Raw genomic sequence first — 27,360 nt, forward strand, 5'->3', positions numbered from 1 at the left:
TAACGCCTCACTCCTGCTCCTCCCCAGGACCATGCAACCACCGATCCCACGCAGCCACTCACCTGCTCTCTGCTGTTGTAAGATTAGTTTGCATGACCTAGAATTTTATGTAAGTGGCATCATACAGTAAGTACATTTTTTGTCTGGCTTCTCTTACCCAGCGTAATTATTTAAAAACTCTCCCATAATTATTGAGATTTATGCATAGTCTATTCGTTTGTATTGCTGAGTATCCTTCACTGTATGGATAAACCACAATTTGTTATCCATCCCCTGTTGATGAACATCTGAGTTATTCACAGTTTTTGGCTATTAAAAATGAAGCCGTTATAAACATCTGTGTGCCAGTCTCTGCCTGGACATAGACTTCCTTTTCTCTTGGCTAAATACCTGGAGGTAGGATGGCCAGGTCAGACGATTGGTGTATGTTTCATTCTTAAAGAAGCTGTCAGGACTGTTTTCCAAAGGGATTGTGTCATTTCACATTTCCACTAACAGTGTGTGAGAGTCGCTCCTCCAAACAGAAACAGGTTTAAATGAAAAGGAAGGACCAAGCAGAGAATTAAACAAGCCATTCTACAGAGGTGTCTAAGGGCCGGGCATGAGCTCTTTGAAATACAATGAAATATGAAAGAAATGAATCCACTGTTTGATGTTGCCTAAAATTGTCTGTTTTAAGCATCTAAGGCCAAATGGTAAACAGGAGCCCTAAAACCGCCTCCTTTTTGTGCGAACCCGCCCAGGTTTACTACCAACAGTGAGAAGCAACACAGTAGGAGTGGTACAGTTGCTTCTGGAATGACAGTGAGAGGAGCTAAATATAATCTCCTTCCGTGTCTGGAGTGCAACAAACTCATGCGTAGAACACTTGGCAGGTTGTACACGTGATTCCAATTAGTTCCTTCCTGGAGAACTTGCTCACATAGAAAACTGTGAGCGATTCCAGTTTGAGGCCAACTGAGTGCGACCAGAGGGAAATTATATTTAGGCAAAGGACGGGTTTCCTGGAGAGGAGCTAAACGAGGCAAGGCCAGTCTAACAAGAGGGCAACTCTCGTAATGACAGAGACTAATCGGCAAAAATATTTACTTAGGAACTTTTTTAAAGAGAAGCAGAATTATTTGAAAAGCAGGTAATGTCAAAGGTGCCCTGAAGGCTCTCCCCACAGCAGGTGACTTCCTACATATTTTAGAAGAGGAAATGTAAATACAGTAAATACAGACATAAGCACCATGCTAAATAGTAACCATACGCTTGGCCTGGGTATGGGGGTGTAATAGGAAATGGGGGGGAGTATGGTGAACTGGAAAGGGTCCATGCTTCTTTTATTTTTATTTTTAAAGATTTTATTTATTTATTTGACAGAGATAGAAACAGCCAGCGAGAGAGGGAACACAAGCAGGGGGAGTGGGAGAGGAAGAAGCAGGCTCATAGTGGAGGAGCCTGATGTGGGGCTCGATCCCATAACGCCGGGATCACGCCCTGAGCCGAAGGCAGACGCTTAACCGCTGTGCCACCCAGGCACCTCTCCATACTTCTTTTAAAAAGGGAAGTTACTCAGTCTCCAATAATCATCACCTTGCAATAAATGCAGGCCCAGTGTTGCTAGATTTGATTTTTCAAGACAAGGGGGAAATCTGAATTTTTAGGTAAAATCAGATTTTTAAATGGTAGCAATAAATTTAAGGTGTTTTTTGTATTTTTGTTTTAAAGGTAGTGTGAATCCAAAAGAACCTGTGTGCGGACCGGAGAGGGCTTGGAGGCTGCCCATTTATAACCTCTGGCAGTGGAGGAGCTCTGGGAAGGCTCTCTCTCCAAATAGTTAAACTCAGGACATTGAATGAACTCTTTTTGATGAGAGCAGATTAGATGCTCTCCTTACTCCCTTTCCGCATTAAGACTTCGTTAAAACGCAAAATAGCTCCAGGTGTACTGGGTTCTTTGCCATTAAAAAAAAGGTCAGCCATTTATGCCTTAGCTGAAATTGAATTAAGACTTTGGAAACATTAAGTTATAAAGAACATCCAAAGGGGGATTGCATATGGTTACAGATGGCCACTGCTCACATAATTCTAAGGGCGGAGAGTTCAGACCATCCACTCCGCTGCTGGAAAGTTTTAGTTGTAAATATTCCACGAGTTAAGCCAAAATTTGCCTCCCTGATTTCCTCCCCAGCTTCTCCATGGTGGTCTCCTGAAGCTACACATAGTAAGCATCGTAATTCCTTTCCACATGGGAATTCTGGAAGTATCTGAAGATGCTCTTGGAGGTGTCCCCATTGTGTGTGTAAGTCTCTGTGGTTACTTCGGCCCTTCCTCATTCCACCAGCATCTCATTACCGCTCCGGCTGCTGTTTGAGCAGCTCTCTGCTACAGTGCCTCATGTGGGGTTTGTGCTTTATCGGAACATGTGACTATCTTCCAGAGCAGGCTGTGAGGTTCGCGGGTGGTTGGGAGCCAGCTCTCTGCATTTGCGTACTCATGTCTTTTCATATTGCTTGGTACATCGTAGACACGAAGAATTGATGGGAAGAAAGAAGGAAGGAGGCTAGGAGGAAAAGAAAAATGGAAGGAAAGAAAAAAAGGAAAAGAAAAGCAAGCAGGGAAAAGAAAGAAAGGAAGGAAGAAAGGGAGGCAAGGAGGGAGGGAGGAAAATATGAGGGAGGGAGGAAGGGAGAGAGGAAGGGAGGAAGGAGGGAGGAAGGGAGAGAGGAAGGAAGGGAAAGAGTCAGTGAATGAATTTTTAGTATTGTTTCCAGACTCACCACCTCTTCTATGGGCATGCCTTTGTCAGTGGCATTTTTAAAATGTGGGACTTGGAGCCATGGTCTGGACATGGAATAGTAGGACATGAGATTAGTTCTCTTAACCTGGACACTGGATGGCTGTTGATGCACCCCAAGATTACATCAGCGTTTTTTTCCCCTCAGAGGTATTCTTGTTGGCTATCAAGATAGCTCTCTTTCTCCCTGTTTTTTCTTTTTCCCTGAGAGAAAGGTCACTACGTCGGGTCTCCCTAAACGGGCATTTGAACCCCACTTCCACACTTGGTATTTGTCCCATTAAATTTCACCCTGTTATTTGCAGCCTGACCTATAAAGATCTGCGCTGGAGCTCAGTTTTGCTGTCCACCGGTGCGTTATCTCGCTGCCTCTCTCGGAGCTCAGTTTGCCGTCAGAACGACGGCTGCTGCTGAGCTGTCGGTGAGAGCCAACTGAGATCATCATCTTGGGGGAATGCAATTGTCGGCACAGAGTGTCTAGAGCAGGGCAGGCCTGGGTGGAGCTCCGCTGCAGGGGCTGCTCTGGGGGCCCAGGAAGGAATGCAATTCACAGAGACAGGCGGGGTGTCGAGAAGAAAGATTTCTGATGAAAGTGAATTTCACCTTTTTCAACAGATTTTTCTAGGGCTGGGTCCCACCATGATACTTTAGAAATGCGGACACTCCATTACTTCCTGTTTCTTTTCACCTCCAACACATATTGAGTTAATCATTTTGCAGGTACTCTAGACTTTATCAGTGTTCCCCCCAATTTTGTTTCAGTAGAGAAACACAGGGATATGTTTTCTTATCTGGGTAGGTTATCAACATCAGGGTTCTCACATTGACCTTCAGTCCTCATTACAATGATGTTGGGGGTAATGTCACCTTGTTCTGTACAGCAGTTTATGCTTTTCAAAGCACTCTCCTGTAAATCCCTGGGTCTTTGCAGTAGCCTAGTGACAATCACAGAGTGGGTATGCTCAGGTCTACCTGACAGGTGTTCACTGCTGGGGACAATGACATAGGTGCCAGGGCTTCAGGAAAGCCACTCACTCCCGAGAATGATCAGCAAGAGAACTTCAGGGAAATCCACGGAAGAACTTCTGGTGTAAGGGTATCTTTTGGAAGTTTCCTTTTCTCCTTTGTAAAGTTATTCTCTAAATAGCATGTTTTAATCCTTAGGATTCTCATTCAAGAGAGGTGGGAGCTTGCCTTTTTCAAAAGCTAGGGCTAGCTTCCATTTTTGTGTCTTGTATTAATTTTTTCTTCATAAAAAATAAAGGAAATAGAATTGGATAGTTTACTCTGATACAGGAAATTATTGCTGGCCTATAAAATATGCAGTATTGCAGATAAGTCAGAGATTTAAAAAATATCTAACGAAAGCTTCCTTGGATCAGATTGACCAGAGATCTGTCTATTTTATTGGTTCTACTGAAGAAATAGCTCTTGCAATCACTTATCAGTTGAATTGCTTTCATCTGTTTAAATTTATTAATGCATTTTAATCTTTTTTCTTGTGTTTCCTTAGTTAAAAAAAAATCTTTTACTTCTTAATTACTTATTTTTCTTTTCCATCTCGTAAGAAGCATTAAAAGCTATGCATTTGCTAGGATCAGATCTTGCAGACCCTAATATTTCTGTACCATATTCATCAAGTTTATAGATGTGGTGCTTTTATCGTCTCAAATCTCAAGGGTACATAAAGGAGATGTGGGTTTACTACTCTTTGATTCAAGAATTATTTTGGAAGATATTTTTCTGCTGTCCAGTTGGTGGAGCGTTTGTTTTTATTTGGCCTTGTTCTGTCTTTGGCTCTCAGTTTCTGATTTTGCTTCATTTTAATTAGAGAGTTCAAAGGTACGATTTTAATTTCTTATGGTTAAGTGAAAGAGGTAAATACGGGTCAAATAGGCAAAAATCAGTGCATTGTTTGTTGAGGCAATAATGAATCGAGACATTCAGCCAACATTCATTGACTGACCATCTAAGTGCCACGTACTCTGTTCGGCAGATAAGATTCTTTCTGTCTGCAAGAACCCTGCAAAGGGGAGCTGATTATGTTATGAATTGACAGGAATTGTATTGTCTTTAGACTTTCTGATTCACTACGAGGTTGCAACACGGTAATTTGCACATTGCTAAACTGCAAGTCTGGGTTTTCTTCATGAAGGGGGTAATTGCATAATTAAGGAATTTCCCTATTTTCTAATTATTTTAAGATGAAAGACCTATACAGGTTGAAGAGGTGGGTTCAGCTTGAGCTAATGAGCCCTAATTGAGGCTTCTCACCGCCCAGATCTCTTATAAGGCCCCAGGTCTGGGTACATGTGGTCATATTTTTTTGTCTAATTTGAGAAGGTAAGATTTTTCACTTCTTTTTCTTAAGAGGTTCTCCTGGATCAGCTCCACTTCTTTTCAGAGCAGGATGTTGGTGGTGATGTGTGGGAATCCAGTATTTCTGAAATACTCTCGCAATTAGTTCCCATGAAAGAAGAGGATTTGGACAGACTTTTTCAAACAACTGACATGTTGCTTCTTTCTTTTCTTTTTTCCCCTAGCAGCAAATTTGTTTAACCATTTCTGACTCTCTTTCCACCCTCCCCCTTCCTGCCCTGTCTCCCCTCCTCCCCACCAGTGAAATAAATGTGATTTGAACTCAAAATACCATCATTTGTATGAGATAATTTAGCACTTAATTTACCTCCTGCACATATGGTGGATGGTTCAGCTGCTAAAATTTCGATGCAGGACTTCTTCAAAATCTAGAAAGAGAGGAAATCAAAAAGTCAAAGCACAGCTTATTTTATCAGAAGCAGGGGTTTCGCTTACAGTTAGCAAGACAGGAAGGTTCAAGGACATTATGTTGTAGTGGGTGGATGGGTGATAACATCTTTACTAGTATTATTAACATCAAACATTTAATGAGCCAATATTGTGCTAGATGCCTCTGGTTGTCTCCAAAACCATAAGAATTATTCATTCATTTGTTCTTTCAGCAGATACTTATTGAGTCTATGATATGCCAGTCTTGGTTATGGAGAGGTTTAACATCTGGTTGGGGAAATGGGAGTTACACTTGAAAAGATAATTAATAATGGTTTGTCATTGTGGTAGTTGCCAGGGTGAAGGGGCAGATAGTAGGATCTACGGAGTTCCTAGGGAAAATCACCGAGGGCTGGTACACTGGGAGGGGCTTCATGGAAGCCATGGGCACTGAGGGTAGGACTCTGTCAAGTGGAGAGGAGTTAGGGGAAGGTTGGGATCCAGGCAAGGAATGGCATGAACAAAGCCAAGAAAATAGAAATACATAAACCTCTTTAGCTAGAACAAAAGGAGCTTGAAAAGTAGAAAGAGGAGTGATAATAAAGCTGGAGAGGTACGATGGAGACTCATTTTCAGGTTACTCAGAGTTCGCCCTTTTGTTAGAAAAGTTTGGAAAGATGTTTCGGGGGAGGATGCTGAAGGCTGTTTGTCGTGCCTCACTCTTTGGACCCCGATAGTCTTACTTAAATGGAAATGGACTCTTCTCTTCAGAAGAGCATCTTGTAGGGTTGAGAGGAGAGTGTCAGGGAACTAATCCCATGACCGCACAGGGAGTTAATCAACGCTGCTTCGGGCCGAAGCACGATATCTGCCTAGTAGGGCGTACACTTCTCTCCACCATTTATGAACCCCGTGTCTTGCTTAATATTAATTCTCAAATTTCATCCAAGCATTTTAAACCAGTAATGGACACTGAGTTAATTTACCAAGCAAATGAAATCTTTTATTTGGGCCTTACTTAATTTGGAAATTGATATGATTCAGAGAGCTAAAGGAAACCATTTCTCTATTTATGAAAGGGGCATTTGTTGAAGGAATTAATAGTGAAATTATAACATTTAAAGTCTAGAATAGAAGAAAGCATCTTCTAGCACTGAGAAACACCCGTTTATTTGCATTGATGTATTTATATATGCTTCTTTGTCCCAGCTGAAGTGACGCAGACACCACAAGATACAATCAAATGAAAGACACAATAAATTACAAAAGGGGAGGACATGGGTTAAAGGAAAAATAAGGGGAAGATGAAGTAAGAAATGAGAATAACACAGAAAAAAATATACTGTGAAGAGCTTATTTCCTTACTAGGAGTGGCTCATGGATTTAGTTCTAAACTTTCTAGTAGCGAATGAGAAGAAGGTCAGGCAATATTTATGAGATTCTCAATCGGTAGAATAAAAACAAATCTGTTTCTCAGAAGAGATAATATTTACCCATTCCAGAGAGAAATCTGGGCGTCCTCATAGAGAAGCATTGAGAAAGGAAATGAAGAACATACTTCAGAAAATCTTTGTCTGATGGACAGATGACAACACATTGAATTGTAGTCACTGAAACACGCTCTCTCACAACCATGTGTTTTAGGTAAGTCTCCAGACCCAAAAGTTGTAAGAAGCACTATTTCTTTTTTTGACAATTCTAAAATTCAGGTTTCCAGCTAACTTGTCCTGACATTCCTTCCCTCTCTTGTACAATTAAAAGGCACTTTTGTACTTTGATTCCTCTATTTGTTTTTGGCTACTGCATGGTTCCATGGTAGGGAGCAACTTGTTCCTTTTTGTCAGTGCGCTTGCTTTATTTCTTTGGCCCCTGGTTTACCCAGCCACCCCCGACCCCCACCTCAAACACAGGTATAGCCTCAGATCCCCACTGGTGCCAGAGCGTGTTCCGACATCAGAACACACATGCACTGAACTCCCCAAGTCTGTGCCCATCTCGGGTACAGTGAGTGGTCCTCCCACACCTGGCCCTGGGGAGCTGTATCACCAATGAGCTCCTGAGTTCCCTTCACTGTCATTCTGACTTGGGATCAGGGACCCCAAGGATCTATGCGGGGCATCCGTGTTTCCCTGCTGGCTTCTCCATCTTCCCATTCCAATGGTTGATCCAGCCCTTTAGGTCTCTTATGTAGGTAGCAACGTCTGAGGACGAGGGCTTGCCAGAATCCTGGTGTGCAGGCACTCATCTCCAGATGGCAATTGTCCTACTTGAACCGTGATGACTGTCCACGCCCTTTCCCAACAAAGTTTGCTGCCTGAAGGGCCACCTCAGCCAGTGGCTGCCTTGACTGAGGGAGGTAACCACCCTTCCGCATGTCTTCAGGCACAAATCTCCAAATAGGACACATTGGAAGAAACAGAATTAACCCATATGGAGAAACTTAGTAAACAGTGGCATTGGAACAACACAAAGCTATTTTTCTAATGTTTCAAATAAAATTCCTCAGGCACTTGGCATCTCTTAATGAATCATTTTATCATCCACAACTAAAGATTTCAAAATAATCCCAGAATAAACACTGAGCTATCGAATCTATCTTGTCCCCATTCCCAAACGCCATCAAAACGCATACATGAAATTTTCACACATGGAAGTTCCTGACCTGGAACCCAGGTTTTTGAACCAACTTTCATACTTAACCAGGGGTTGGTAAAGGAAACACCCGTGAATCTCTGACCACAAAGACACACTAGCAGGTTTTGTCATAATAAACACATGCTGTATTATTCTCTCAGAGTGTCTGCAATTAGTTGATAAATCTAAGGAGTGTATGAAGGGCCAAAAAATGTCAGCCAAGCACTGTGATTCAATCCAGTAAAAACACAGCTTTCCCAATCTTAACTTAAAACATCTGGAAGGGATGCATTGCAGCCAATAGAGCAAAATTTATCAGTGAGGGGGATGGGCAGGATTTGTCTGGGACTGTGGCTTCTATTAGTTTGAAATGTCTGGTTTCAAAAGGTAGGAAGTCATGATGGCAGAAGGTGGATTTGGGGGGTTCCCTTGGTTATTAGCAGCCCAGACTATAATCAGTCTGTCTGAGCTGCAGCAGACAATAGATCAGCGTACCGTCTGGAGACCGGATGGGGGTTGGGGGCGGGGAAGCAGAGGTTCTGTCCCCAACTTGAGCAATGGCAGCCATGGAAGAAGTACAGATACAGCACGGGGAAGTCACTTGAGGGAGTGGAATGGACTCACACAGGGTCAGGGTGATGTCAGAGGTGAGAGTACATTGGCTTCCGATGGAGACTGGGTGAAGACCACCACATGCCTCAAGTATAATTCAATGTGAGGAGTGGGTCTTGGCCCTGGTTCTGTACTTACCTGACCTATGGTCCTTGACATGTCCTTGAACTTTTCTGAATCCTAATTTTGGGGAGCAGTTTAACATATGGAGTATAGCCTGCAATCTGGAATCCAATTGCTTGGGTCAACTCCCTCATGAGCAGTGTGACCTTGGGCAAGTTTCACAACCTCTCTGAGTCTCTGGATCCTCACTTATAAAAGTGGGATAAGAACAGTACCTACTGCATAAGGTTGTTGAGTTGGGAAGATTACGTGAGATAATACTGGCAGAGCCCACAGCACAGCACCCAGAACCTCGTAAGTTCTCCACTCATGGTAACCATTATTCTTAAGAACTTGGGCTCTGGAGACAGATAAGATATATTTGGGCTCTGAACAGATTTATGTTCAAATCTGAGCCCTGCCACTTCCCGGCCATGTGGACTTGGGCAAGTTATTAAAGCTCAGTTTCCTCTTCTGTAAAAGGGGGATAAGAAATATGCTGACCTCGCAGGTAGAATGAATGACTGATATAAATGCAGAGACATTCAGCTTGTGAATTCATTTGGACTTAGATGGTCAAATTCACGTGGGATTGGAGAGTCAGGAAGGGAGTGAAATCAAGGAAAACTGACAAGGTTTTTGTCTCATAGAACTAGACAGGTGTGATCATCAGTAGACAATCATTTAACAACACTTCGGCCACCAGCCGACAAGTGCCCTTCATGAAAACAAGGCACCAAGAAACATGCTCAGAACAATCTTAGCAATAAAGCACTTAGAAGGGGTGTCTGGGTGGCGCAGTCGTTAAACATCTGCCTTCAGCTCAGGGTGTGATCCTGGCGTTATGGGATCCAGCCCCACATCAGGCTCCTCCGCTATGAGCCTGCTTCTTCCTCTCCTACTCCCCCTGCTTGTGTTCCCTCTCTCGCTGGCTGTCTCTGTCAAATAAATAAATAAAAATCTTAAAAAAAAAATAAGGCACTTAGGAGAATGTGTGACACATATTCGGTTCTCAGACAATGGTAGTGGCTACTATGACTTTTGGTAATACTATGATTGCCACTTCTCTTGGGCAGAGACAGTAGCTCATGTATGTTTCTATCCCATCACCCACCACTGGCTCCTGCTTAATCATATTTGCTGGAAAAAAAACCCCAAAAGATGGCTAATGATATTTTCCTGTCATCTTTTGGACAGATTTCAAAAACAAGATAAACGGGAAAGCACATTTGAAATCCATAAAGGACTGTATCAATGCGATGTGTTGCTACTGGTATGGTTACTTTTGCTCATCTCATTAGATTTTTGGGGGAGTAAGAGGAGAAGCAGATGTAAAAGAACTTTGCCAGGTAATAAAAACTATCCAATATATTTAAAGTGAAATCTATTACGGACGAGTCCAGGTTGTATAAAAGAGTTTATTTTTTTGGATTCTAAAACTCTAGTGTCCTTTTTCATAAAGTTCACAGTTTCTGCTGAGATTTCTCAAGAATCCTTAAATTATTGTGAATATTCACATAGAGTTATCAGAAACCCCTCCCTTACCGTACACAGCCCTAATTTTTTTTCCTAATTGCCCTGCCTCCTTCCCCAATACACAATCGGTTTTTATTTACTTGGCCATTTCCTGTTAGAAGATTTTGTGTCTGTTAATAAAGACCAGACTCTTTCAACCATTCATAGTATAGGGACTTTTTGCTTCCGCCCGTCTTCCAGAAAATCTTTCAGAGCAGGTTTCTTGGTGTCTTTATTGTCATGAAGAGCACATTCTGGTTTTAAGATGGAGCTTGAGGTAGGCTGGCCCAAGATTAGTTAACTACCCATTGACTGATTATGTCTGTGTAGTTCTCTAAGACAAAAACTTGGCAGCTGTCCTTACTCTCACTGTCACCCTTCAAATCTAATATAGATTTTGCCACCTGACCTATGGTCTGGTGATTTTACCAATGAAATATTTCTGCACCCATCCACAGTTTAGTAGATACCGCTATCCTTCAGAGGACTTATCATGGTTGACGATTATATATTTATTTTTTTGATTGTCTGGTCATTACCTGTCTTCCTCCTGAGACTATGAACTCTACAGGTGAGGAATGAATTTGTTTTATCCAATGCTCTATCCACAAGGCCTAACCTGGCACATAGTAGGCATTAAATAAATATTCATTGAATAAATAAATGAATAAATGGCATATTTTCTGCACTGCTTCATACTCTGGCATTATAGCGTATTAGGTTATGGCCTTCCTTTTTCTCTATAAATACAATCTTAGGGTCTTTTGAATAACAAGGCCATATTCTGCACCCTGTAACACCTCCCTCTTCTTATTAAGCACCACCATTTTGGGGCACAGCTTTCCCAGATGGCCTATTTCAGCACCCTTATTTCTTTTTTTTTAATGGCTTATCTTTTTAAACAACGATGCTGTCAGTGTATCATGTCCCCGTGTCTAAGATCTGGATTGGCCTGCTTTGTAAAAGGCCTTGACCCCTTTACTTGGGAAAATGGAGAGGTCTGGGCTTGGGGATGGGACTCAGGCTCCCACAGAAGGCCACATACACTATTACAGCCGATGGCAGAATGCACGTTGGATAAGCCTGGGGACCACTGCTTGAGACACATGACAGCTTGAGATATACGACTGTTTCGTCTATGCCTTTAGGACTGGCAATGTTGTCTCCATGAATTTTGACTTTATTTGATTTCTAACAAAGCATTTATTTATTTATTTATTTAATACTTTTTTTTTTCTTTTTTAAGAGAGAGTGCAAGCAGCAGGGAGAGCAATAGAGGGAGGATAGAGAGAATCCCAAGCAGGCTCCATGCCCAGCATGGAGGGGCTTGATCTCATGACACTGTGATCACAACCTGAGCCGAAACCGAGGGTCGGCTGTCCAGCCGACAGAGCCACCTAGGCTCCCCAGAGTGTTTAAAACAAAGTGTTAAAACAAAAAAAAAGATAGTCACCTTTCCTAACTAAATTCCACTCCCCACTTTAAACCAATAGGCACAGCTATCGTTAACTATGGATATTATCCTAGATCCGTGTCAGTTCTACCAAATCTGAATTTAAAATAAAAATCTACCATTATACCCTCCTCTTTTTGGGATTCATGTATGATTTTATGTATACTCATATATTATCCCAAATGAAGATGCAAAAAACAGTTTAAACGGATTGCTGAATTTTGGACAACAGTGCTTATCCTCAAAATATGCAAAAGTTTCTGTCTGGGGTGCGTGTGTCGGGGGGTGACCCAGCTCACTTAAATAAATACAACTCTTCCCCCAGTTCGTTTTGCATTCAGTGAATCTGGCGTGAAGGAGCATAGGACAAAGTCCTGAAACTGAGGAAATTCACTTTTTTCCCCGCTATACCACTTTCCTCTCCTGTTTTCAGATGGAAAGCTCAGATAGCTGTGAACTCCGAAACGTGGTTTATTTAGTAAGATGAGCCTATCGACCTCCAGAATATTGGCGAAGTCAGCTGCCCTCCTTGAGAGCTGAACCCTGCAGCGTTTCACTGGATTTTGTTCTCAATTCTGCTGTTGCTTTCCCAGTGGGTCTTCGCAGACTCACAGAGAGGAGGAGGAACCGAAAGGAGGAGTGGGGGTGACCTGAGGAGTGACTGAACGTGCCCCTTGGTGATGCTGGTAGCCTTGTCCAGCTACAGGAATTTTTATTACATTTGGACTCTTCAATAAGCCAAACAGAAATAATAGCCTAGTCGAAATGACCCGAATGTCTGCAGAGTCTGAGTCTAATTAATAATCGTGGAGGCCGGTGTTTTTTAAAAAGAATTTCCGCTCACTACAGAAACTACAGTTGGTTCTATTTGTGTTTTGTATCCAGGCCTGCTAATGTGAATGGAACCCCAAATGCCATCATTTATAGACACAATCTTGGAAGAGGGGGTGGGGGAAGGACGGAGGGGATTTTACCAGAAACAGAGCCACGGAGCTGCCCACTTGTCATGCAGTGTAGGTCACGAACCCTATCAGCTCTCTGGGCTGCTTTGTCATGAGTAAGTATGCGAAGTGTAGATAGCATCAGGCACGTGAAGAATACAACAAAGGGGCAGTGTCTGTGATGGCACTGTTTAGCATCTGACCAGGACGAAGGGCAGAGAGCCTGCAAAAGACCCAAGTGCCAAGCAAATGAGGCCAACAATTAGTGCCACTGGGGTTCAAGGCAGGGAGAGTTCAAGGTGGTGGACAGACCAGGCCAGACTCCAAGGAGAAGACCTCCTGGAGGTCCAGACAGGCTTTGAGACAGGATTCAGATGGGGCAAAGGAAGAGAAGGGGATTTCTGCCAATCACAAACAAGCCTGACTTAAGAGGAGGGCTGCTTCTGCTGAGCTGGGCCTCCCCCTCTGCTAGTTCTGGAAAGAGGGTTAGTTCAGTAAAGTCAGGTACTTTCCAGGATGGTGCGAATATGAGGATTTTGATTGGAGGGCAGCCCTTAACAGTTCCTGGAGGGGTCTTGGAAGAGTATGTGGAAGGGAAGGCATAGAAGACGGGCTTCGCCTTTTGTCATAGCTTTGTTAGGGCCTGGGCCAGACTAGGGGGTATGGGTCTTCCAGTTCCCATGAGGGAAAGGGAGAAATAAGCACAGAATCTGGTTTTCATAAATAAAACAATTGTATGTACACCATGGAAAAGATTTACTCTTCAGTTTCGCTGATCTTACAGCTTCCTTGATAGCCAGGATGTTCATGCCAAAACTCGTGAGAAATCCTTGCGAGTAGAGTCGCGTTTGCTCATACTTGTTTATTGTTGATCAAACACGCGGAATGCTCTAGGCACTGCTTCACCCTTGCTTAATAGGAAGTCCCACGCAGGCTGAAATATTTATTCCAAAGAAATACTCCTAGAGGGACACGCTTTGGTGCCAGCCGCTGGGTTCTCCTTCTCATAGGCAGTGTGCCTGGCTCCAGGCACCGCCCTCAACTGCACACAAAGTGGGGACAGCTCGGGGAGGGGTTGGCATCATGGTAACCAGGCCAAGTGCTGGGATTCAAAGTTGCAGACCGATGTCAGTGGTATCTGAAACCAGCCCTCACGCAGGTTCCCGTTTCACTGGCTGCAGCACTTTTGCAAAGGCAAACAAAGACCCAGGAGCCTTGCTGGACCTTTGCTTCATATTTTCGCCTGAGGGCTGGCGCTACCCTTACCAGTTGTGGTCAGCGGAAATTCCCCGAAGAAGCCACAAGAAGGGAAGGCGAAGGGATACTTTCTTCCTTTACAGTTTTACTGGCTTTTAAGGGCTACAATCTTTCAACCACCCCAAGTCTGCCTTATAATTTATCAACCGTATTCTGCAAAAGCAAGTAGAAATTCTGTCCTCAGAGGTAGAGTCCTTGAGCATGTGTGGAAGGAAAGATGTTCTTTTCAGCCTGCGTTACGCTGCCAGCTTCTCCCGGCGAGGGAACTTCACCCGTCGAGCAGAAGCCACTCTTTGCCCACGCGCTCCCCACCTAGTAGTAACAGCGCCTCCTCCCACCCGCTGCGCTCCCGGCCGTCAGAGCACGTGGGTTTGGCTTGCCTCTGCCGTACCTATGTGAACCGCGTCGAGCCATGTCGCAGTTTTGGTCCTCCGTGCCCCCTTCTCTGAAATGGAGCTGCTTCCTGGCCTGCCCACACTACTGAGTAGAGAGCTATGGTCACTCCCATCGTGGCCCTTAGCGGTACCGTGGAGTCGATTCCGGATCACTGCTCACTGGCCGGCGGCCTTGCACAAGCTAGCGGATCTCTGGCCCTCCGGCAGGCACTTCTGTGGAAGGGATCACGATACCCACACTAACGGCTGGTCGAGAGACTCCGATGAGACGCCTCTGCAAAATGATCTGCACCGGGTCCAGAACCCCGGGACTCACGAAATGGTAGCTCTTATTAGTTTTACCTTCCTAAGGAAATAGAGGGGGGAGAGAGCACTGGCCCCGGAGTCACCCCTTACACCACGTGCTCTCGGGAAGGCTGCCTGAGGTTCAGTTTCTTCATCTGTAAAATAGGACTAAGAACGTTTTCATCACAGGGTTGTTATGATGCTAAAATGGGATCATATTCCCTGGGATAAAGGAACGATGTTTGGTCCCAATTACAGCTGTGATGTACAGCTGTTGATTTCTTTCTTTTTTTTTTTTTTTTTTAAGATTTTATTTATTTATTTAGAGAGAGCAAGCACGTGGGAGTAGGGGGAGGGACAGAGGGTGAGAGAGAATCTCCAGCAGAGTCTGTTCTGGGCTCAGAGCCCCTTATGGGGCTCGATCTCACCACCCTGAGATCAGGACTTGAGCCAAAATCAAGAGTCGGACGCTTAACTGACTGAGCCACCCAGGTGCCCCGTACAGCTGCTGATTTCTTTCTGCCTTTTCCCTATGTCCTGCTGCTGAGAGACTAAAATGGGAAACAGGCGAGAACACCATGAAAAATAACATTATATAAATCTAACACCTAAGAACTTCTCCCTTAGAGTAGGGAGGGCTGGGGACCTGTGAAAAGACCAAACACAGGAGCCAGTTTGTGGAAGCCGAGAATTCCGGGATTTGCTGAATGCAGGCCCTGGATAACCGGCTCCTGGTCACGCCGTGGGGTTTCCATTTCCTCAGACATTCACGGCTAAGTATTGTGGGAAGAGCAGCCTCTCTGGAACCAGGCCTCGGTTCGAATCCCCACTTGACCTTTACGAGCAGGAAGACTTGGGCAGTTTCTCTGAGCTTCCTGCACCCCAGCTTCCTCACCTGTAGAACCGGGATGGGACCTTCTGGAGAGAGTGGCTGCGGAAGGGCCCGGCAGAAGTGCTGGTGGACGGAAGATGCTCTACGAGTCACTGTGCCTTTTCTTCCTCACAGGCCGACATTCCTACTGATCCCGAGGGCTTTTTTATTCGTTATCTGGAGGAGGAACGGCTCAAGTGCCGCGATTCTAGATTCCCTGAGAGTCTGAATTTCAAGCATCACTGTTCTATTGTCAGACTTCGTATCTGGCTATAGGTTCCCGCCGTCCCTCGAGGAAAACAGTCCTCCAGGAGGCACATGACGTAGCTTTGGCTTGCCTCCTCAGCCCTCTCTGCCACCCCCACTTCGGCGGTGCTCTCCCTTCACCCTGCTACGCTCCAGCACGGGGCCGCGCGCTGCCGAGAATGTTCCATCCGTGCTCTTCCAGTGGGTGGCTCGATTTCATTCTTCAGGTCACGTCTTCAGAGGGGGCTGGGCTCTGTGTCAGTCCCTTTACTCTTAATCTTGGTAGCTGTTTGCCACTTCTGTACCATTTATCACAATTTTAACTATACATATTTACGCATTTACTCATTTTTGTGTCCCTGCCCCTAGACTGCAAGCCCCGCCAGGCCAGGGTCTCCATCGCTGTACTTGTATCTCAATGGCAAGAGTGTACTATGTACGGTTTTCAAGGAGTACTGGATCAAAGGGCAAATATTAGCCCCCGCACCTTGATTTGGGATTTAAACATAAGGTCGTTACGGGCTGAAAACCTGATGAACCACCCGAGCTTGTTGAGAGCTGCTCTGTACTCCGATTTGGGATAATTAAGCCCAGTCCCGTTTTATTATGAGAAAATCACCAGCCACAAAACAACATCCGTGGGAACAAGCTGGAATAGATGCTTCAGATGGCACGGGGAGAAAAACAAGAGCTTTCTTTGCAGTATCCACAGGAGAAATGAACCTACTTCTCAAAAATAGCCAACTTCAGGCCATAATCATTTCTGTCTGACTTGAGAAAGATGAGCCCTGCCGTGCTTGTCCCTGTTTCTCTGTCCAAGCAAATGAATTAACAAGTGCCATAAACATGGGTTTCAAGTGTTGGAAGGATCGTAACCACAAGCATAACTCCCAGATAAAAGCTCATAAGAATGTTATCATTCAACTCAAGTTTGGAGCCTGGAGTCTCAAATTATTGTTTTTTTCCCAGTTTTTGGGAGACCATTTTGCTGAAATTCCTTAAACATCTTTGGAGTTATTTCCATTTGGGGGTGGGAAGAGCTTTCCAAACATCTGGGGGCTCATGTCGAGCTTGGGTGAGTTGCTAAGGTTGAAATATTCAAGGACAACACCAGTTTATGCAGATAAAATGATTCTCATGATTTGGGTAGGAACTGCCTCTTGAATGATGTGGGCACATGGCTCCTAAGAAGCTTTGCACAGGTAAGAGTTGTCCCTGTTCAGAATCCAGCCATCTGCAAGCGAGACTCTGCACTCATGCTGCGGTAGGCTCCTGCCCCTAGATCCCCCCGCTTTCCCCCTATGTCATGGACACCACCATCAGATTCTTCTCTTAAATATCACTTGTTAGATGTTCCAAATGTTTCCGTGATTACACCCACGAAGTTGGAATCGAAACCCCTTCAGGGCTCTTATCAGTCTGGTTCCAAACCAATGTCTAGGCTTGTTTCTTATTACTCCTGATCCTTTACCAAACTCTCCCCACAGACAGAGAGGCATTATTATTATTATTATTGTCCTTGGACTATGCTTTTCCCTTTTCCAGCTTTTGGGCTGGGGTCATCTCATCTCTTCCCCGGTGCTACCTATCACTCCTCCTGGGTCTTTCACAGATTTGGGTCTGTCCCACCTTCTCCTGAAGGCTCCAGCAATAATCCACCTCTGAGCTTCATGGTCAGCCCCAAATCATGTTTTGTACCAGCTGGGTACTGGTTTATACGTTTATTGCAGTGCTGGTTGCTTATGGTGTCAGTATGCCACACTGATCCCAGAAATTATTTGGAGCAAGGGCCCCTCACCTGGGGATCCAGTATTGGGACTGATAATTCTCTATCTCTCAATAATTTCCACTCTCTGGTGAAAGTGGTTTGAGTTGGTTTCTGATCCTTGTAAACAAACACCTCTTGAATAAGATGACCACCATCTGTACCTATTTAAGGTAAGAGTTCCTAACCTGAGGTGAGATTATTTTTCACAATTCTTTCCTTTTTTTTGAAAGATTTTATTTATTTATGTGACAGAGAGCCAGCGAGAGAGGGAACACAGCAGGGGAGTGGGAGAGAAAGAAGCAGGCTCCCAGCGGAGGAGCCCGATGTGGGACTCGATCCCGGAACGCCGGGATCACGCCCTGAGCCGAAGGCAGACGCTTAACGACTGTGCTACCCAGGCGCCCCTATTTTTCACAATTCTGAAAACTTAAGGTCACATATATTGACGTTCTGAAAATGCAGCTGGGGTATTTATTAAAAAAAAAAAAAAAAAAAAAAAAAACCAAACCAACAGATTTAAAAGGTGCAGATTCCTGGGCACCATCTTATACTGTCTGCAATAGAATCTCTTAGGGATAGGGCCTGGGAACTGGTATTGTAAACGAGGTTCCCAGGTGATTTTTAAGTATGTTCAAGAAAATCTAGAGGACTGGGGGAAAACTGACACTACTGTCCATTATATGATGGGGAAGGAAAATGAAAGAGGAAGTAATGCATATGTCTTGAGTACCTATTATGTGCTTGGAAAAATATTCGGTAATTTCACCAGTGTTACCTCTTGTAATCCACAAATACGCCGGTGATGTAAGCTTACTATCAATCCCTTTTTACAAATAAGGAAACAAGTGAGATAACTCATCCGGGAATCTATAAATGGTAAGTCGTTGGGCCAGCATTTAAATTCTGGGATGACCAGCTCCAAAGTTCTTCTTACCCTGCAGGAGTTCTTAGCAGACCTTGGAGGGAGGGAGAGGGGGCATGAACGTACAGCCACATTGGACGTTTCCTAGGTCAGTATGGGGCAGCTGGGCAGATCCTGATTCTGGCTGGTAACCCCTGGATTAAGACCCCCTTGACATCTGAAGGGGACAGTGATCCTCTGAGCTCTGAATTTGCCTCCTGGACCCTGAGTCTGGAGCCTGGTGAGCTTCCACTGGAGAAACTGCTGGCCATTGTTGCCCAATCACAAAACCTAAAGGTAGAGGAGAGAGTGCTTCTGGACTTCCCCACAGGTGCAGCACAAAAACTGGCCTTCTGGCTGGGACTTTAAAGACCGGCATCATCCAATGTTCCCGCCAGACCAAGGGCCTGGCCTATGTATGGACGGTGGAAAAGAGAGGCCGAGCCTGTTCACTGACAGGAAAGGGGGGCTAAAAAATCCATTCATGTCTGAGGGATTGTCCCATCCAACCCAGATTGGGGTGGAAAGGAGGGATGGCTGACTGCAAACCCTGGAGGACAGTGAATCCCTCAGATTTGGGAACTACTGCTCTAAAGCTGTGGTTCCAGTAAAATCACCTGGGAAGTCTTAAAAATCCTGCTCCGGATGACCTCAGTAGGCAGCCAAGATAAAGAACCACTGGCTGAAAGTACCTCTGATGGTCAAGAGACACAGATGGAGCCTGCCAGCGCTCTAGAAAGCATCTTGCATTCAGTCATGGTTGGAAAACCTGAGGTCAGGGGCACACCGTCAACTGACGTTTCCAGTAGGAGAACTGGAACCATCTGAAGTTTGGCTTGCTGCCAGAGCAGGGTCCCTTCAATTTTTAATTGACCTTGTAGGGTAACACTGGCACAGGAGAATGACAAAAGAAACGTGCATGGAAGGCAGGAGGGAGAAGTATGACAGGATAGGTAACAAAGGTCGACAAAGGACTGTTGTCTCAAGCAGAGAACGCCAGCCTCAGAGAGAGGGACAGGGGACTTTTTAGTGGATCGGGGGCAGAGAGGGCCCAATGTCCGGTTTTAGAGGCAGTGCTCTACTCACTGAGTGGATGATGCCTTGCAGAGCCTGAAAGCCGTCATTCACAGGAAACACGTGGTCCTTGCTGTCCGCAATCCGGGCCAGCTGAGAACACAGCAAACACACATGGAGATGTGTCAGGCTTGGCTGCAGACAACGGAGCCCAGCGGGCTCCATCGACTTTTAGAACCCAGAGGAACCTGAGAGCGTGGGCCTCACTGAAAAGCCCTCAGTAACAATGAGCTTACCAGCAGCCTCTCTGGAGCAGCCCTGGAGGGTCGGCTCCAGCTTCTACATTTGTTTTAGTACTTTTCTCCTGGGGAACAGAGGTAAGATTGCTCAGCTAGACGAACATTTGGCCTGGGTTGATGTATTTATGCATTTGGGGCAGGCCGTTGGCTCATTTTTCTCCCATTCACTCAAATTTCTGTTGGCAACTGTATTCGAACCGAATAGACTCAGGTTTCCTTTCAGAGCAACTTTAAAAATAAATGGAAGCTTTGGTGTTGGGCGAGGCCAACGAATGGAGCCCCTTACCTTTCGCCCAAGTTGCTCATTGAGGAGAGGACCCTTGCAATTGGTTTGGCCCTCCTGCTTTATGGAGCAGAGGGCAGGAGAAAGAAGAAACTGATGTGTGGACTGTTCTACTCCAAATCTGTAGCTCTGTGACTGCCACAGTCAGGGTCAGAGCCACGACTTCCCCTGATTGCAAAAGTAACACATAACCAGTGGGACATTTCAGAAAACCCAGGCGTGTTAAAAAGAAAAAAAGGTACTCATCTATCTATCTACCTACCTATCATTCACCCATCATTTTTCTATTATTAATCTGATATACTACGTAGTCTTTCATGCTTTCCCTCCCCAAATAAACACATTTATTTTAAAAGTGGACTGAGATATTCCCACTGTTCTGTAACCCTATTTTATTCACCTAATAACATATCATAAGCATTGTCCCATGTCAAAAAAAAAAGGAAGTGATGAACTACATTGAGGAACATTTATATAGGTTGTTAGCAAAATTTCACAATTTGCATATCTATTCTTGTACATATTTTTCGCCCGCTTGCCAATTATGATCGACCCTTGAACAACATGGGTTTGAACTGAGCAGGTCCACCTACACGGGATTTTTTTTCAATAAATACAGTACAATACTGTAAATTATTTTCTCTTCCTTATGACCTTCTTAGTAACATTTTCTTTAGTCTGGCTTACTCCGTTATAAGAATACAGCATATAATGCGTATAACATACAGAATATGTGTTAATCAACTGTTTATATTATTTCCAGTCAACAGTAGGCTGTTACCAGTTCAGTTTTGGGGGAGTCAAAAGTTGTCCATGGATTTTCAACTGTGCAGGGGGGCTGATACCCCTATCCCCTGCACTGTTCAAGGGCCAACTGTGTATTTATTTTTTTGTACTGAAAATGCACTGAATTTCTAATGGGAGAAGAGGGATGTTTGACATTTAAGCAAAATTAGATTCATTAAATTAAATGAAAAAAACAAACAAACAACCAACCAAGAAGTTTTCTTATTTTATTCAGATCTGTTTTGACACCTTGGCAATTTAACATCTACCAAGAAAGTCAACCAAGGAAGATACCGCCTGGATAGTCTGTGTTCACGGCCCCCAAGTGCACTGGCTTTGGCTACACGTCCCTCACACATCCAGTAATTCTCGCTCAACGTTTACGGAAAAATAACCTATTTAAGGGGTGTTTGTGTTGCTGACCTGAGTAGACACGTTCTCTCTCATTCACAAGCTTAGTGCTCCCAGACCTGAGGCAATCCATACCTGCGTTTCATTGAAATCCTTCACACCGACACAGTAAACAATGGCACCGAGATCTCGGGATCTGTTAGCCTGGGTCAATGGAGAAAAAACATTAGACAGAGAAGTGGCAAATATACTCCTTTTGGATTAACCAGACTAACTTCCACAATCAGGTATTTACTGAGCACCTACTATGTGCCAGGTACCACAATGGAGAAGGCAATCCCTGTTCCCAGAATGCTCACCCTCCAGTAAACACCACATTCTAATGTCAAGGATAAGAGACGTGGGGCTGATTAGCCCAATGGGACGTGTTGAGAAAGAGCCATCAAAGTCTTGATGAAGGGATTTGAAAGATGAGGGGAGGGAAAGGGAACAGGAGGCTAGGATAAGTTTATTAAATATTCTTGGAGGGGCTTCTGGGTGGCTGTCGGTTCAGAATCCAGCTCTTGATTTCTGCTCAGGTCCTGAGATCGAGCCCTGCATTGTGCTCCGTGCTTAGCACAGAGTCTGCTTGGGATTCTGTCCCCCTCCCTCTCACTCCCCCTCTGCTCCTCTCCCTGCTTGCTCTCTCCAAGAATAAATAAATAAAATCTTTTTAAAAAGATTTTATTTATTTATTTGACAGAGAGACACAGTGAAAGAGGGAACACAAGCAAGGGGAGTGTGAGAGGGAGAAGCAGGCTTCCCGCTGAGCAGGGAGCCCAATGCGGGGCTCTATCCCAGGACCCTGGGATCATGACCCGAGCCAAAGGCAGATGCTTAACGGCTGAGCCACTCAGGTGCCCCAATAAATAAAATCTTAAAAAAGTATTCTGGGGAAATGATTATTCTATTTCTTTGAAAATTTTTTATTGACATACTTTTCTTCTTTTGTAATAACAGCCTCATATAATAGAAAGGATGTGGCCTTTTGAACCCCATATACATAGGTTTGGCTTTGCTCTGTAAAGTGTTTGGGGATTCAATGAGATAACATATGCAGAGCTCCTCATACAAGGCCTAGAACAACGCAGATGCTTATAAATGTCAGCACCCTTTGTGAATAAGGTCTTTTTCATTCCCACAGAATACACTGGTTTAATGGTATGGGAATTACGGTCTGTATTTGAGTAAGTGAACCCATAACCTTCTCTACAATTAAGTATCAAGAGGGCAACATAATGAATAACATCCAGGTTTTTGGTTTGATTTTAATATTTGATTTATTAAATGCTCTGGTATCTTATTTCCAGGTTCTTCTGTGTTTCAGAATAGAAAATAAAAATTGGAAATCATCAGAATATACAGTAGGCGCTTAATAAATAATTGATAGCAAACACATAGTAGGTGCTCGGTGTATGCATGTTGATTTGAATTGTGTTCCTCCTCCACCCCTCACTTTAGTATTCAAACGCACATGTGACTGAAACATTCTGAAACATTGAATTTTAGAAGAAACAGAAACATAAATCTTTTTATTCTTCATTTAAAAAATATGCCTTGCTGCTTTAAGGATAAAACAAACTTTCAGACACAGTCTAGCTCCAGCCTTATGTGTAATAATTTCTGTGACTCTTTCCATCTAATTGGGCTTTATATAGGGTTATCAAAAATGGAAAGATCCATTTCTTTATGTATCTCGAGCTTTATCTTTCTTTTTCCGAAAGCCTCCTTCTCTTGGCGCCGGCACTCCAAATATTTTTCCAAGTTTGTACGTGCCATACCTAAAATTCTTTTCTACTAACCCATATTTTAAGCTTCTGACATCCATCATTTATTTTATATTCAGTTATTTCCTTATTAGGGTTTTTACTTTATTTGACTGCTGTTCAGCACCCAAAATAAGCCATTCTGCATTCCCATTGTATTATTAGTTTCAACTTTAGTATATGGAAATATATTACTTTCCAAATGCTCAGGCGGGCACATTTACTTATGTGTTTCCGCATTATAAATGATCTTTTGTACTAATTATGGGCCGGGGAGAAGTAGCGTGTTTACCTCCATCATGTCCTCATGCCCTTTGCCAGCAGAGGCCTCAAAAAGCATCATTACGTCCTTACATGGTAAGCACCATGAAGGGAGCAAATGTATCTTCCTCACCTGTTTCCCTAGTATCAGGCAAAGTGCCCAGCACATGCTGAGCTCTCAGTTAACCCTGAATGAATGAATGAATGAATGAATGAATGAATGAATGAATGAATACTTGTTTGCCAAGGGAGCTGAATTTAAATCAAATAATAGTCAAGAGCTTCAGGTAAGTGTCACGCTCTGATTAACATCTCCCCCAGAGGCCAGCAATGCTCTCCTTCCTCACTGCCTGTCTTTTTCCTTATTGTGCCTTATTGTGTTTCTCTCTAACTTGGCCCGAAGGAGCCTTTGTCACTTTGTCAGTAATGGTGAACTGGTTTCTTGGGCCAATTATACGTGTGGCTCAAATCTCAGACTAGAAAGGAAAGGATTTCCTAAATATAAACATTATTTTTCAACTCCTGAATAAACCTCTTTTTCTGAAACTCTTGATCCAAACTGGAAGCTTCGTTTATAGAGAATTCTCTCACTTGCTTTAAGGAGTACTTTCTGAGAACATAAAGAAAAGGAAGGAGAAATACTGTCGGAGTGATTACAATTTACTTTGCTACCAGTTAATTTTCAACTTTGATTCTTGGAGTGAGAATCTCAATGATTCATACATTCTGACAAGACTGGCTCTTACATATTTCAAGTAATTCTTTCCCCTCCTCCTGTTTTTAGCAAAAATGGAGGAAAAACGGCACCCATGTTTTTGTTTGAAAGTGATATATAGTTATTTCGAAACTGCTAGATAAATATAGTGCTTTCAATCAAGTCATGGTAAGCAACTTTTATCCCTTAAAACACAGAGTAACAGGCAAATATTTTGAAAGGGGAGAAACATCTACCATGTGTAAGACATGAGTGTTCACTTTGAAAAAATGAATTGTTATTATTATTTTTTACATATGAGACACAATTTTCCCCGGGGGTTTTACAAAGAACACCTATCATGTTGTCTGAGTAGAAAGAGTGCAGCCCGTTTCCGAGGAGGAAGGAGCCCTGTTTCCATGTCTGTGTTAGATACAGGCCAGGCCATCGCTTACCTCCCTCTCTGAATAGAAAAAGAGATCTTCATGGAGTTCCCCATCGGTCAAAGCAATGATGACGCTGGCCGTCCTGTATCCTGCTCAACACAACACAGACCCACTCAATCCATCTTGCCGCACTCAGGGAAACCCCCTCTCAGTCCTGGGGCTTGATGTCTCATGACCTCAACCTCCCGAGGTCAATATTATGAGAACCAGCAACTTTTCTTTCGGGACTAGAAACACCTCCAGAACTAAGAAGAAGAATGCATCTGTGGGGACAGACTTTGGGGGGAGTGGGTTTTGCTTGTAGGTTTCTCAGTCTTCCCTCAAAAAATGGCCAAGCCTGCTAGAATGGTCACTGGACTTACAGCTGGGAGTAGCTCCAGTGAATCAAACTTCTATGATTTTCTATGAAGAGTCCAAGTGACTGAGGTTAAGGCCTGGCGGCGGGGGAGGGGGGAACTCTACCAGCTGGGCTGTTCAGGAGTCCTTCTCACAGGCCACAGTTAACCATACCCATTACCCCTTGAAGAACCGGGCAAGGAGAAATAGTCATCATAATTTACAAGCTGAGTGGAAGTTATTATAGCAGCTGGAAAAACCTACCAGAATTCTTCCAGTGATTTTTAGACTTCTAGTAACATTGCTGATGGTTGGTTTATATTAACAGGCATTATTATCGATACTGGGTCTGTTCTATTTGTCGCAGTTGAGAGGGAAAGAAGAAGAAGACACCTCTACAGGCCTGGGAGAAAAATCCTCACTGTAATACTGAATCGCTTTCAAAAGATTTGCCTCAGATAAAGAAAGGCTATCCATGAAAGACTGTAGTAATAGTAACAAGAGCTAAAATTATAAGAAGTATATTTTCTATATGTTAAGTACATTGTATGCATTTTTTTTTCATTTAAATGAAGCCAACTTTAAACCACACTGGTATCTTAATCTTAATATCCTATCCAATCACAGTAATGAAGAGGCCTGGAGCTTGGGGAAGGACCAAAAAAAATTAAATCTGACGTAAAAATCCAAGAGTTACTAACTTTTCTAAGTACTTATTAATTTAATGAATTCAACATGCAAAGCTGTTCATGGGCATTATAGACTGTGGCCCATAATGGGCTCCTCATTACTTTTATGTAACTTTTTTTTGGCATCAACAGGACAGTAGAATTTGACCTGGTATGTGTCGTCTTGCTCTCCATGTCTTCTTTGGGATGAAGTGTGGAGGATTATGGGCAACAGCCCACTCATCTTTTGTAACATGAAATTACTGAGGCACTTCTTTTGGGAGCCAAAACAGAAAAAAAAGTTTGATAATTCATACAATAGTCTTACCTTGGCTGTTTTCATAATAAATCTGCTCGCTGGCCTGAAAAACACACGGAAGAGACATGAAACCTAGAGCCACTGTGTGCTATTCCAATATTCCAGATACCACAGTGGGCAGTGCGCTCTGGGGCTGGCTGTGTAGGCCGGCTCAGTCTCGATTCTTTAGGTAACCCACCCAGGTTTTGCTCAAATGTCAATGGATGCCGTTCATCTAAAGTTACCGTGATGTTTAACTAATGTGCTTGTGAACAGGGATCCACGTCTTACTTCCCACAGACTGGGACTTGTTTTCCTTACGCCTGAAGTCACTGACGTCCTGTCTCAACCACTCACACACCATCTAGAAAAGTTTACCTTGGAAATGCCGGGGACTGGTGTGTGGCACGATTCATGAGAGTCAGCCAAGCATTAGCTAACAAGCCCTTTATCGGTGTCACGGAAGGGGCGAGGACATTCACTTTTCTGGGACAGAGTTATCAGCGTGCAAGCTTGTGGGAAAATTGTGTTTATTTTCTCGCTCTTGGGGGGTGTTCAGTTACGTGTGTCTTATCTCATCGGCCATCCTTATGTTTCCCTGTCACACTTTATATTTAGAGTTGAAAACCAGTTTATAATTACCCTTTCAAATCCTTCATGCATGTAAGTGTCTCCTCCCGGCAGGACCTTCTGGAGTTCTTCTAGGCCCTGACGGATCTGTTCCCTGAAATCCAAAGACACCCTGTTAGTCTTATTAGAGCGTTTCACACTTTGCTGTGGATAGATGTACGCATTAATCTTTCGTGCGGATCCTGCCACGGTACCCCCACGATCCCCCAAAAGCCTATTAGAAGGAATGTCTTTGCAGCACATTATCCATTCAGAGTCAGCCAGAGGGGAGGGTAGGGAATCTCAGGTGAAAGGACCCTTTTGCAGGAATAGCTCTCTGCTCACAAGCGTTTTCCACCCCTTAGCAGGACAAAGTTTTCATTCTACATTGGAAACGAGTCCTAAAATGCAACTGCTCTGGAGGGGGTGACACGACAACTCAGGTAACTTTATATCAAGATGCAAACAGCTCACGTGACCCAGAAAGAGGCGAGTAATGAGAACCCAGGACAAGGCCACCCCAAGGACGGAAGGTGGGAGGGGCAGGTGTCCGGAGCAAACTCTGCCTCTCGCACGCACGTGTCAAGGGAAACCATATAGTCAGCTTTGAAAATGAAGGCTCAGGCAATCTACGCTTTCCAGCACAACCAGGAGTGTTTTCTGTGGGCTGGTGTCTGTGTTTTCTTACTCCGGTTGCTCAAGGTGGTGGGGGGGGCAGGAAGAGGAAGTGGGTTATGGCCCTGGGAAAGGGTCCAACTGGTGATGAGAAACGTGGATGGTCTGGGGACCAAAGAGAAACTTTGTAGACCATTCTCTCTGGGGTGTAAGATGTCCACATCTATATTCCTGTCTTTCAAGTAGCTCCATACTGTGCCCAAAGGGGCAAAAAAAGTTAATTTCTGAAGAAACATTAAGCTTATTCATAATCTGTAAGCCTATGAAAGGGTTTGTAATGACCTTTCTCTCACAGAGGCCTCTTTCGTGACAGAGGTGGAGGGGCA

General features: G+C 43.9%; 1 protein-coding gene across 2 annotated transcripts in view; it reads right to left on the reverse strand.

Annotated features, from left to right (window-relative positions):
* ANTXR1 (ANTXR cell adhesion molecule 1) overlaps positions 1–27,360 on the reverse strand; it is a 214,224-nt gene that overhangs the window by 133,393 nt on the left and 53,471 nt on the right. For both annotated transcript variants that reach the window (XM_040623392.1, XM_008699952.1), the window contains exons 4-9: positions 26,393–26,474; positions 25,781–25,814; positions 24,458–24,537; positions 21,378–21,446; positions 19,596–19,676; positions 5,468–5,528 (exon numbers count right to left, since the gene is read on the reverse strand). In XM_040623392.1, coding sequence (XP_040479326.1) covers positions 5,468–5,528; positions 19,596–19,676; positions 21,378–21,446; positions 24,458–24,537; positions 25,781–25,814; positions 26,393–26,474 — 407 coding nt within the window. The remainder of the gene's footprint in view (positions 1–5,467; positions 5,529–19,595; positions 19,677–21,377; positions 21,447–24,457; positions 24,538–25,780; positions 25,815–26,392; positions 26,475–27,360) is intronic.

Source organism: Ursus maritimus, unplaced genomic scaffold (assembly GCF_017311325.1).
Source record: "Ursus maritimus isolate PB19 unplaced genomic scaffold, ASM1731132v1 scaffold_6, whole genome shotgun sequence".
Classification (NCBI taxonomy): Eukaryota; Metazoa; Chordata; class Mammalia; order Carnivora; family Ursidae; genus Ursus; species Ursus maritimus.